The sequence below is a fragment of the Triturus cristatus genome, chromosome 3_2 (assembly GCF_964204655.1).
Source record: "Triturus cristatus chromosome 3_2, aTriCri1.1, whole genome shotgun sequence".
Classification (NCBI taxonomy): Eukaryota; Metazoa; Chordata; class Amphibia; order Caudata; family Salamandridae; genus Triturus; species Triturus cristatus.
The window spans coordinates 1,213,801,782-1,213,815,146 of NC_140584.1; the positions used below are offsets into that span (position 1 = coordinate 1,213,801,782).

The 13,365-nt window shown below is 49.2% G+C and overlaps 1 protein-coding gene across 3 annotated transcripts in view; it reads right to left on the reverse strand.

Moving 5' to 3' along the window:
* LOC146859478 (uncharacterized) overlaps positions 1-13,365 on the reverse strand; it is a 160,108-nt gene that overhangs the window by 54,358 nt on the left and 92,385 nt on the right. For all 3 annotated transcript variants that reach the window (XM_085650194.1, XM_085650193.1, XM_085650192.1), the window contains exons 5-6: positions 8,083-8,190; positions 7,687-7,794 (exon numbers count right to left, since the gene is read on the reverse strand). In XM_085650194.1, coding sequence (XP_085506320.1) covers positions 7,687-7,794; positions 8,083-8,190 — 216 coding nt within the window. The remainder of the gene's footprint in view (positions 1-7,686; positions 7,795-8,082; positions 8,191-13,365) is intronic.

The following is a 13,365-nucleotide window of genomic DNA, read 5'->3' on the forward strand; positions in this document are numbered from 1 at the left end:
CTTTACACACTGCCTCTGAGATAAGCCGGTCTGCTCGTCCCAAGCTACCAAGGGAGTGAGCAGGGGTTATTTTAGGAGTGTACCCCCTTACCCTGACTAGATGCAAGGGTCCCTATTTGGTCAAAGGTACCTACCTCTGCCAACTAGAGGAAAACAAGTTACTTACCTGTAACTTTGGTTCCCCAGTATTGGTAACTTTCATAGATTCTCATGCTTTGTATCATTCCCCGTCGTCGGAATGGGAGCCTCGGTAACAAAAATATATATATATATATACACATGTGTAACCATAGAAACAAAAGAGAAAAATAGGCCTAGGCCTCATCTCATTTTGTAGTATATCACCCTCTTTGTGTAAAAGAGCCCAAACTTTTGCCAGGGCCAATCAGCACAGCCTCACCCTCTGGAACCTTCCTGAGAGAGCTCAGAGCCTCAGATTTTCGTAGCCGTTGTGCCAACAGCCACTACCTTAGTAAACCTGCAGAGCTTTCCCAGGGGAGGTGGGTGGGCGCATGAGAATCTATGAAAGTTACCAATACTGGGGAACCAAAGTTACAGGTAAGTAACTTGTTTTCTTACCCCAGTATTGGAACTTTCATAGATTCTCATGCTTTGTATCAGAATAGCAAGCAGTAGATCACTACAAGCACATTTCGGTAATTACATGGCTTTACAAAATCATCTCAGTGTACATGATAAAACAACCATTACTGAAACCAAATGTGCTTACCAGGATGGAGGGATTGTAGGGAAAGCTCACCTCTCATTGAAAAAGATTCCGGAGGACTGCTTGACCAACAGCAGCGTCAGCTCGTCCCACCGATTCCAGGCAGTAGTGCTTCGTGAAGGTGTGTACACTGCTCCACGTTGCTGCCCTGCAGATGTCCTTAATCGCCACTCCAGCAAAAAGAGCCACTGAAGACGTCATCGCTCTCGTAGAATGCGCCCGGGCCCTTTTATCCAAAGGTTTGCCCGCAGCCTGATGACAGTACTGAATTGCACTGGAGATCCAGCGGGAAATGCCACTCTTGGCGAGCGGTAACCCCTTCCGTGGTGCACTGTAGGCGATAAATAGTTGAGTAGACTTTCTGAAAGAGCGTGTGCGCTCCAGATAGAATTTCAGGCATCTTTGGACATCCAAAGAATGTAATGTTCGTTCCGCTTGAGTGGAAGGACGCGGAAAAAAGGAGTTCAAAATTAAGGGTTCATTCAAATGAAACTCCGAAGGCACCTTCGGGATGAATTTTGGGTTGGTTCTCAAAATCATGACATCCCTCTTGAACTGTAGAAAAGGCTCCACTATAGAGAGAGCCTGGAGTTCACTAACTCTCCTAGCCGAAGTCAATGCTAGGAGAAGGGCCAGTTTCCAAGATAGGAACTTCAAGTCCGCTTTGTGAATCGGCTCAAAGGGCGCTTTCATCAGTTGAGCCAGTACCAGGTTAAGCTGCCAGATAGGCGGAGGTGGCCGGACCGGAGGATACATCCGAAATAACCCCTTAAGGAACTGCTTAACAATTCTTGCAGACCATAGAGATGGTCGCGATGTCTGCCGTCGAAAGCGGGATAAGGCAGCCAGATGCACCTTGATCGAAGAGTGCGCCAGACCTGATTTCGCCAGAGACAGGATGTAGGGCAGAATCTGATGTGGCCGGGATTTGTAAGGATGGAGTTTATTCCTCTGGCACCAAAGGCAAAATCTCTTCCACTTTGCCCTGTAGGTCTTATTAGTGCTTGGTGCCCGCGCCTGAGATAGAACATCCCTGCATTCCTTAGACAGATTCAGATGGCGGAATTCTCTGTGCTCAGGAGCCACGCTGACAAGTGAAGTGACTCCGGATCCGGATGGAGGACTTGCCCCTGATTCCTCGATAACAGAGATGGAATCGGTGGCAAGCGAATCTGGCGATCTTGGGAGAGAAGTAGGAGTTCCGAGTACCAGAACTGCCGCGCCCATGCTGGAGCAATGAGGATCATTTTGCATGGTTCTGCCCTGACCTTCCTGAGAACTCGAGGAATGAGGGGAATCGGAGGAAAGGCGTAGCAAAATGCGCCGAACCAAGCAATCGAAAGGGCATTCCCCAGAGACCCTCGCTGGGGAACCTTGCTTGCGTAAAACCGGCACTTGGCGTTCTCCGGGGTCGCAAAGAGGTCTATGGTCGGAGTACCCCATTTCTTGAACACTGCCTCCAGAGTGGCCTGATCCAGCTCCCACTCGTGTGTCACCTTCGTCTGCCGACTTAGAGCATCCGCTGTGATGTTGAGACACCCCGCCAGGTGCTCGGCTCGCAGAGTGATCCCGTGAGAGATGGCAAATTCCCAGATCACCTGAGCTTCTTTGGACAGCGTCCGTGATCTCGTTCCCCCTTGCTTGTTTATATAGTGCATGGCCGTAGTGTTGTCTGTCCGGACCAGCACTGCACGGTTCTGAAGTCTGGGGAGGAACGCCAGCAAGGCTAAGTGAATGGCCCTCAGCTCCAAAAGATTGATGTGGCGCAGTCTGTCTGCTGGACTCCAGTGACCGCTGACCTGAAGCTCCTGGAGGACAGCTCCCCACCCTTCTAGGGAAGCATCTGTGGTCACCACCATAGGAGAAGGAGGGACTCGGAACGTTAATCCTCCTGCGATGTTTTCCTTCACCAGCCACCATTCGCAAGCCGTGCGCATGGCAGGTGTTATCCATACTTTGTCGCTGAACGATCCTTCTGCCTGACGCCACTGTTTGTCCAGTTCCTCCTGTAGAGGACGCATATGTAGCCTGCAATGCGGTATCAAAGGTATGCAGGATGAGATTGATCCGAGCAAGGACTTGTACTGACGAACCGATACATGTCTTTTGTGCAGTAGTAGACGAGCGGAAGCGGCCAGTTTGCCCTGACGCTCCTCTGACGGACGAGCCGTGCATCGTCTCGTGTCCAGAATTGCCCCAAGGAACTTCCGTGACCTGGAAGGTATCAGCTCCGACTTGGACACATTGAGCTGAAGACCCAAATGGGCGAACAATCTTATGCAAGTTGACACAGCCTGAGACGTTGCCCTGAACGACGGAGCCTTGATGAGCCAGTCGTCCAAGTACGGGAACACTTCCAAGGACTGCTTCCTCAGGAAAGCAGCGACTGGTGCCAGCATCTTCGTGAAAATGCGGGGTGCCGACCGAAGGCCAAACGGGAGCACCTTGAACTGGAAATGGCTCTTGCCTACTGTGAAGCGTAGATATTGCCTGTGAGCTGGGTGGATTGGAACATGAAAGTAAGCATCCTCTAAATCCAGGGATGCCAAAAAATCTCCCGGATTGAGCAGCCTTAGAATATCCTGGAGTGTGACCATCCTGAAAGAGAGCTTGATGAGATAGGTGTTGAGCTCCCTGAGGTCTAGTATAGGACGCCATGCCTCCTCCGTCTTCCGAACCAGGAAGAACCTGGAATAAAACCCCTTGCCCCTTTGTGAAAGTGGCACGGGCTCTATCGCCCCCTTGATGAAAAGCTGGTGGGCTTCGAGATGTAATAGTCGGAGATGTTTCGCTGCACGGGCGTCTGGAGCTCTTGTTGGAGGAAGATCTTGGAACTCCAACGTATGGCCACTCTGAACTATGTTCAAGACCCACCGGTCTGATGTTAAACGCACCCAGCTGTCCAGACAAAAAGATATCCTGCCCCCGACCGGTGTTTGTGGCAGGGGAGGAACAGTAGCCAGAGCCAGGAGGCCGCTATTGCCTCTTGGCGTTGTCTCGTCCCTGACGATTCTGACGTCCTCTCTGGGACTGCCGAGAGAAAGACGCCGACTGTCCTTGGCGCTGGCTGGAATATTGTCCTTTATAGGACTGTCCAGATTGAGAGGAATACTGTCGTTGGTTTCCTCTGTAGTTAGAAAACCCCCGACCACGTGCCCCCTTAAATGGCACCTTGCGGTAGGTCAAAGAGCCTAAGGACTTAGCTGTATCGGTGTCCTTTTTAATGCCTTGGAGGGCATCATCCACATGCTTTCCAAAAAGCATCTCTCCGTCAAAGGGGAGATCCAAGATCTTATTCTGGACCTCCTGGCGAAACCAAGTCGCCTTCAACCAGCCTTGGCGGCGCAAGACGGCTGAGCCCGCCAAAGCCCTGAAAGCAGTTGAGGCAATGTCCATCGCACAGTCGATGACTTCCGAAGAGCATCGTTCTCCCTCCATCAGCACCTGTCTGGCTTCGTCTTAACTAGTTTCTGGTAGCTGGTCCAGGAATGGTTCCATATCACACCACATCTGGCGGTCGTATCTGCCCAGAATAGCCAGAGAATTAGCTGCCCGCACCAACAAGCTGGCCATGGTGGAGAATCTTTTACCCACATTGTCCAGTCTTCTGCCTTCTTTATCTGGAGGCGTGGTTAAAGGGGTGGACGGATTCTTAGATTTACTTTGAGCAGCCTGTGAAATAACAGAATCCGGCTTAGGTTGTCCTAGAAGACACGCAGGACTGCCCTCTGGTGCCTTGTATTTCTTCTCCAGCCGGGGAAGAACCGGAATGACTGTTGCTGGATTCTGCATTGTTTTCAGTCCCTCATCCCAGACATGTTCTATAATGGGAATTGATCTTACAGACTTCCTATATTGGGCTTTAAAGTCATATAGGAAGCAGTCGGACTGCTCCACCGTAAAGGGCAAACCAAACCTCTTGGATGCCCGTTCCATCAAATTATGGAACCCACCAATGTCCACCGGAGGCGATATATTTGTCTCTCGGCCTACAGCATCTGGATCCTGTGTATCATCAGGGTCCCCATCTGGATCCCCTGGATCTGTAAGAGGGATCACCTGTCCCTCGTCGTCTTCGTCCGTATCTCCATCGTCCGCGTCATCATCAGCAGGTTCCGTACCTGAAGGTTGGGGAACCACTAAGGGCAGCACTGGTGAAATGGACCGAGGTACCTCTCTTGGAAGAGGTGGCAAGTCCATTGGTATGTCACGTGGCACTTCCAAAGGAGAAGGACGCACTGGAGTGCGATCCGGCAACGTCGGAAAACGAGATTTGTAGTCTTGCAGCATCTGTCGCAAATCCGACACCAAAGCCACTGGCAAGGCAATTAGGTCCTGCCTTAGAGGGCGGGGGCGTAATCCCTGTTGGTGCCCCTCCTGCCCCTCTGGGCCATAAAACTCCTCCGTATCCGTGTCCTGCTGTTTGACATTCAGGTCTGAAAGGCTGTATGCGTCCCCAAACTGCCCATCCTCCTCATCCTCCTCCGAGTCCTCGAGAAGCATGGATGGTGGCAAAGGCGTGACCCGCCTAGGGGAAGTCATGTCCGGTGTAATCATTAATCTTTGGGTTGAAAAATCCAAATTTTTCGTCGTCGACGGTCCCGTCGGCGGTCTCGTCGACGGAGTCGATGGCAACGGGATTTCCAATGTCGACGCACTCGACGACGACTGAAAGGCAACTGTCGTCGACGGAGCTGAAATCGTCGTTGACGATGAGGCCGCCGACAGTCCTGTAATCCTCGTCGACGGAGCAGTCGTCGACGGAGCAGTCGTCGACGGAGCAGTCGTCGACGGGGCGGCCGTCACCGGAGCAGTCGTCGACGGAGCAGTCGTCGACGGAGCAGTCGTCGACGGAGCTTTCTTTTTCGTCGACGTAGTATGTTTCATCGTCGGCGGAGCACCCGTCGACAGTCTCGTCGACGAACTTGTAGTCATCAACATCGACGAACTCGTCGTCGTCATCGTCGACGTGGTCCTCGTCGTCGACACCGCCGTCGACGAAGTAGATATTGTCGACGGTCTCGTGGACGAACCCATGGAAATAGGCTTAATCGAGGAGATCGTCGTCGACGTACCTGCTGCCGCCTGCGTCGACGGACGCGGTTTCTTCAGTGGCACCAACTGAGGAGTTTCTGCAGCCTGTTTCTTTACAGGTTTCTCCTTCTGGGACGGAGGGGTAGATGTAGCAACCCCCTTATTGTCCTTAGGGGCTATGTCCACAGTAGCCCGTCCCTGCCTCTCCTTTACACTGTCGTGAGGAGATTTTTTGGGACCAGCCTCCTCAGACCTGTCAGAGATCCCGTGAGGGGCTTTGAGAGGAACCTTGAGAGGGGGTTCCGCAGAAGTGGAGGGCGATGACCTACCCCTCTTCTTCGATCTCCTGGAGGAGGTGCCAGAGATAGATCCTTCCTCATCCGAAGAAATGACCTCCCTGGTCTTTATCTTCTGCAGCCACGTCAGCAAGCGCCCCTCTCTGTCTCTCAAGGTCTTGGTCGAGAAGGTCCGACAGATTTTACAGTCGGTGGCCTTGTGTTCCGGGTACAGGCAGTATATGCAGTTCTCATGCCTGTCTTCCACAAACAGTCTCTTCTTCCCACAAGAGGCACAAGCCCTAAATAAAGCCTTCTTCTCCTTCTCTGACATTCTGTCTCAAAAGATGGTAATAAAGATATCCAAAACTAACTCTGTGAAAAAAAACTGAGCAGAGCTCAGTGGAGACTCCCTAGCACAACGTGCGGTAGAAAAATCTGAGGCTCTGAGCTCTCTCAGGAAGGTTCCAGAGGGTGAGGCTGTGCTGATTGGCCCTGGCAAAAGTTTGGGCTCTTTTACACAAAGAGGGTGATATACTACAAAATGAGATGAGGCCTAGGCCTATTTTTCTCTTTTGTTTCTATGGTTACACATGTGTATATATATATATATATATTTTTGTTACCGAGGCTCCCATTCCGACGACGGGGAATGATACAAAGCATGAGAATCTATGAAAGTTCCAATACTGGGGTAAACCCGAGTTCTAAAACCTTGGAATAAGGTGGACAGAATATCCGTCACGCTGATGATCGAGTATTCCATCCGCCAAACACTAAATCAGGTCCGAAGTACTTGACTCAAAGTGCCGCAGCGTATAATGCTCTTGTAATAAGGTGGACAGGATATCCGCCATGTTGATGATCGAGTAATCCATCCCCAAAACCCTAGTCAAGTCCTAAGTCCTTGACTTACAGTGCCGCAGCGTATAATGCTCTTGTAATAATGTGGACAAGATATTCGTCACGTTGTTGATCGAGTAATCCATCCATCAAACCCTAAATAAGGTCCTATGTCCTTGACTCAAAGTGCCCAGAATGACCCCTCCTGAGACGCTGCGCGGTATTGTAATGGGTAGTCACTACTAGTGGTGCAGGACCGCGCATTACATGTTTACTGGCATAGGCAGGTGTGCTGCACCTACAGCTCAGTCCTTCTAGAGATCTACCCTACACTTGTCCTATTCATCCTGCAGGACTCATCTGCCTGGGGCCAGACCCTTTGCTAATATTCAGCACCCCTAAGAAGGAAGACATTTCTTTGCTGCACGTAATCTGGGTGGCTATTCTAGGAGTGGGGAGAAGGTACCACACTTCCACTATACACAGGACGATGATTTTCTGCCCATACCCCACTGGGTGAATCAAGAACGGTGGAAGGGGTCTTTTAGTGGAATAATCTTTTCTGACCCAAATCCGGTCCAGTGATAAACAATATGTAGAGAGCTTCTGAGAATATGTGGGGACAGAGAAGGCCCAATTTCCCTTTCTTCTTCTCAAGCCAAAGTTACAATAAGAGAAATGTCTAATCGAATATTTGGCTGCAGTACGTTACCAGGAAATTAACTTATGGTGCCGGGTACGAATGGGTAGAAGGCCAACAGTGTCTTAATACCCCCAATTAGATTCAGGTAAGTGCACTTCCCTCACCTGTTGACCTATGGCCGCTTGCTCTATTCCGAACATCTTGATGGTCCAATGAACACGCTTCCTCCTCCTCCTCCTCTTTTATATTCGTGGAAAGGACATTATGTTCTGCTGTTAGAAGAAACACCAAAGTTCAAAATCATGTGTAGCACACAAGAGTTAAGTCATCTATGAGTGGATATATAAAGTTATGTTTTCTTTGTGAAAATAAGAACAGGGGAAGTCCTGACAGCCCTTCACAGGACCGGCAAAAGGGGCCTATGAGCAGATGACAGCCCACAGAAGGATGCATGGGCTCTGTAATCGTGTGGAACCAGGTCATATGTGAAGCTACAAAGGGCTTATAAAATGGCAAGTTAGACGATGAAAGTGACCGTGTGCGAAGCACCTCTGACTCACCTGTGCCAAGGCTGGAACTGTATTCTTCTTCACAAGGGTGATGCATTGACAAAGATTCTGACTCGTCCTCTTTCCTATAATGCACTTCATCACCGAGAAGTGGAAATCCTGCGGGCGAACATATAAAGTTTAAGAAATTTTGAAGACATTTTTCAGTCTGATTTAAAAAAAAAAAAATCAAATCTTCATTATGTTATCCAAAACTAGAAAGAAAATTACAGTACTATATAAACATATAATGAAAATATAGCGTTATCAGAGTGCGCGTACATTATAACACCTCGACTGTTAGCATTTTGATCCATTTATAACATATGGGTACATACTCCGAGGAGAGACGCACACAATTATAGCTAACCATATAGTGAAAGAGAAAAAGGTCTCCAATGAAACTGACTGGAGACAATATCACCACAATGGCACATCACCATACTAAGAAATACAGCAATAGTGGGCCTGAAAAAGATTAAGAAGCACAAAGTATTGTGGTGCTGATGGCATGTATAGGGTTCATGGTGGCTTGGACTCGGACTAGGGGGTATCAAGTGACTTCCACAATGCCTTGTACTGTGGTTTTCATGGTGAATTCTTCAAACAGACGTTATCAGCACCTCTAAGATGATTATCCCATTTGTGCATGCCTAACAGGAAGACTCTGCAGTCTTGGTGGTAGTCAAAGGTAGGCCCAAAAGGGCACTATCATTTTAATTTTTAATGTTTGGGTCAAATACCCCAGAATAATGAAGGTAAATTCTTCTTCAGGATGGAAACCTAGAACCGATGTGATAAAACGAAATATCTTTGGTCAGAAGAGTTTAACTGGCCTGCAGTGAAACAGGAAATGTGTGAGATCGCCAGCCCCTTCTCCACAACCCCATTAAGGCTGGGCCTCTTTTAGTTTCATTTTGTATGGACAATCAGGTCTACTGTATCCTCGATGCAGGAGTTAGGACTTGGTTTGCGAAAGAACTGGGACTAGCTAATGTGCAAATACTGAACTCCCATCATTATCCCAGGGGATAACCAGAGGACATCATTTTCCCATTTGGATATCGGGTGTTTTACAGGTTCGAGGATTTTGGTAAGAACATGTTATGAAATTTGAATACATGATGCCCTTTTGAGTTCAATTTTGAGAATAAATGAGTAATTGGCGGGTCTTTAAATGGGTTAGGCATATTATTAATACAAGAGTTTAGTTTCAAGAAGTTATAAAAATTCTATGCTATTTAGACTAAAATGTGTTTGAAGATTTTCAAATGAAATAGGCTGCGATGGAAAGTCGAAATGTTTGACAAACAAGATACGTTTGGATATCCGATGTTCCCATTGAAAAGGCTTGCCTTTTAATTTGAATTTTGCACCGTACCATAAGGATGTCATATTAACTTCTTTAATCCTAACCCCGGAGAGGGCATTTAAACCTAAAAGGGCCTTTTTAGTGTTAATGAGGGCATGTCATATTTTTGCCCGGTCAGTAGAAAATGAGGGTTGCTCCTACTGAGTAATGCTGTTCCCACTAGAAGCCATGGTGGTAGGTATACATTCGATGGTAGGACCCATTGTAGTTCTTGCTTAGCCAGGAAGGCTAGTTGGTATTTCCTAAAATTCTCCACCCTTACCCCTCCAAGCTCTTTTGGGAGACAGAGTTTTTTTTTTTTTTAAAGCAATTTGTGCTCATTTGCCCGACCATAAAACTTTATTAGGCATCTTGTCTACCCTGTAGACGACATCATCTGAACATTCAAGAGGGAACATGCTTAAGAGGTAATTTATAAGCAGAGGAAGAAACGCGTTACTTACCTGTAACAGCAGTTATCCAGTATTGGTGTCTTTCATAGATTCACATGCCTGAATCATTCCCCGTCGTCGAGACGGGAGCCTCCGGTACATAAAAAAGTAATGTCCTATAGACATACATAGAGAAAAATAGGCCTAAGGGCCTCCCCTTAGCAGCCTATCCTAGTCCTTATGTAAAAAGGACCAAACTCTTAGAGTCAGCCAATCAGCTATCACCTCCCTCTAGAACCTTCCTGGCAGGAGCCTCAGTCCCTCAGATTTTCGTACGCACCAAGCTAGGTAGGCGTAATATAGTTGGAGAGAGGCGTGAGTCCTTCCAGGGGAGGCGGGAGGGTTGCATGTGAATCTATGAAAGACACCAATACTGGATAACTGCTGTTACAGGTAAGTAACGCGTTTCTTATCCAGTATTAGGGGTGTCTTTCATAGATTCACATGCCTGAATCAGAGTAGTTAGCAATACATTATGCACATTTCTGATGTAACATGCCATAAAGGTATTTGAGATAATACACTATTATCATAACAGTTTGAAACATTGGCATACATCAAAACAGTAAATCAGTAAAGAATGTGCATACCAGGATGGCGGGATGTTGGAAGGCTCACCTCACTGGAACAGATGGCGAAGCACCGCCTGGCCCACTGCCGCATCCTTCGTAAGTTCGGCATCCAGGCAGTAGTGTCTGGAGAAGGTATGCGGTGACTTCCACGTCGCCGCTCTACAGATGTCCAAAATCGGCACTCCAGCGAACAGCGCTGCTGATGTGGACATGGCTCTGGTGGAGTGTGCTTCCACCCTGTCTCGCAAAGGCCGTCCGGCCCCTTCATGGCAGAATGCTATTGCAGAAGAGATCCACCTTGAAATGCTCTGTTTTGTAGGAGGCATACCCAGCCTTGGCCTGCTGTAGGCCACAAATAACTGCGATGACTTTCTGAAGGTTTTTGTCTTGGCTATATAAAACTTAAGACACCGTTTGAGATCCAGAGAGTGGATCCTCCTTTCTGCTGCCGTGGTAGGGTTAGCGAAGAAGGAACGTAGGACCACCGGCTCGTTGAGGTGAAAGTCTGAAGGCACTTTCGGTATGAACTTGGGATTTGTCCTCAGCACCACCCTGTCCTGTTTGAACTGCATGAGGGCTCCTGAATGGAGAGAGCTTGCAACTCGCTGACTCTCCTGGCAGATGTTAGAGCGAGTAACAGAGCCGTTTTCCATGAGATGTACTTGATGGAAGCTCGGTGAATGGGCTCAAAGGGGTGCTTCATGAGTTGGTTAAGGACCAAGTTTAGGTGCCATGTCGGTGGGACCCGTCGAGGTCTTGGAAAGGACCTATAAAGACCCTTAAGGAACTGTTTAATAAGTCTACTGGACCAGAGAGACAGGCCTTTGAAAGTCCTGGTAAAACGTGAAATTGCCGCCAGATGCACCTTTATGGATGCATGCGCTAATCCGGACTGTGCCAAGAGCAGGAGATATGGCAATATCTGTTCAGGCGTGATATGAAGTGGTCTCAGGCCCTTCTCCGAGCACCATACGCAAAAGCGTTTCCATTTGAGAGAGTAGGTTTTGTTGGTACTGTCCGCCCTTGCTCTTGCTAGCACGTCCCTGCATTCCTGCGGGATGTTCAAATGGCAGAACTCTCTGTGCTCAGGAGCCAGGCCGATAACCTGAGCGATTGCAGGTTCGGGAATTGCACCTGCCCATTGGACATTGTCAGCAGGTTCGGGTGCTGTGTTAGACGAATCGGTGTCCTGATGGAGAGGCGATGAAGGTCCGAGAACCAGTGCTGCCTCGGCCAGTACGGGGCAATCAGGATTAGGGTACAGGGCTCCGCCTTCATCTTCCTGAGGACCCTGGGAATCATCGGGAACGGTGGAAAAGCGTACGCAAATACGCTGAACCAGCCTATGGAAAAGGCATTTCCGAGCGACTCCGGTTGGGGATGCCAGCTTGCGTAGCTTGGGCATTTGGCGTTCTCCCTGGTGGCGAACAGGTCGATTCCTGGGACCCCCCATTCCGAGAATACGTGTGTTAGTGCACTCTCGTTGAGCTCCCATTCGTGGGAGAGGGATTTCTGCCTGCTTAGGGCGTCCGCAATGGTGTTGTCCTTTCCCGGGACATAGTCCGCCCTGAGGGTGATCCCCTGGAGAACAAGCCAGTTCCAGATCTTTTGCGATTCGCGCGATAGAGTGAGCGAACGTGTTCCTCCCTGTTTGTTTAGATAGTGCATCGTCGTGGTGTTGTCCGTTCTGACGAGCACCTGGGAGTTCTGGATGCGTGGTAAAAAGGCTTGCAGCGCTAGGTACACAGCCCTCAACTCCAGCAGATTGATATGGAGGCGTTGCTCCTGATCTGACCATTTGCCACTTACTCTGAGGTCCTGAAGGACAGCTCCCCAGCCCGCTAGAGATGCATCGGTGGTGATCACAAGTGGCGCTGCTGGAAGCAGGAACGGCAGACCCCTCGACAGGTTTCTGCAATCCTTCCACCACTCGAGGCTCTTGGATATTCGCGGTGTTATGCTCATAATGTCCTCGAACGAACCTGTACTCTGAGTCCACTGGTTCGTGAGAGCTTCCTGCAATGGACGCATCCGCAGCCTGCAGTGAGGGATGAGTAGTATACAAGAAGACATCATTCCCAGGAGTGATTTGAAGGTGCGAACTTTTAGGGACTTCCTTGATGCCACCGCCGTGGCCAGCGATATGATCCTGTTTTTTCTTTCGTCTGAAGGAAATGCTCTTGCGCATTCCGTATTCAAGGTCGCCCCGAGGAAGGTGATGCTTCTTGTTGGGGACATATGTGATTTCTGAAGATTGAGAGTCAATCCTAGATGTTGGATAAGATTGGTACAAGCGTTGGAGGATTTGGTTGCGCCTACAGCCGTGGGCGCCTTGACCAGCCAGTCGTCTAGGTAGGGGAAAACTTGGTGACCCATTTGACGTAGGAAAGCTGCCACAGGAGAAAGGCACTTGGTGAAAATCCGCAGAGCGGATTTGAGGCCAAACGGAAGGACCTTGAATTGGTAGTGCTGTCCTGCCACCTCGAAACGTAGAAACTTCCTGTGCCCCCTGAGTATCGGGATGTGATAGTAGGCATCCTGAAGATCCAAGGATGTCATGAAATCCCCTTCCTCTAGAATGCCTAGGATTTCTTGGAGCGTCACCATCCGGAACGACTGACTCTTCAGGAAAGAGTTGAGTGCCCTGAGATCTAGAATGGGCCTCCACTTCTTTTCTTTCTTGCGGATCAGAAAGAAGCGGGAGTAGAATCCTTTCTCCCTCTGAGCCGATGGAACTCGCTCGATCGCTCCTTTCCTCAACATCTCCGATATTTCCCAGAGCAGCAGCCGCAGATGCCTGTGTGGAAACCTGCGGGGAGGGGTTGCAGGCGGGATGGTGGTAAATTCTAGGGAATGGCCGAATCTGAGAAGTTGGAGCACCCAACGATCGGAGGTGATGATGCGCCAATTTTTCAGGAAA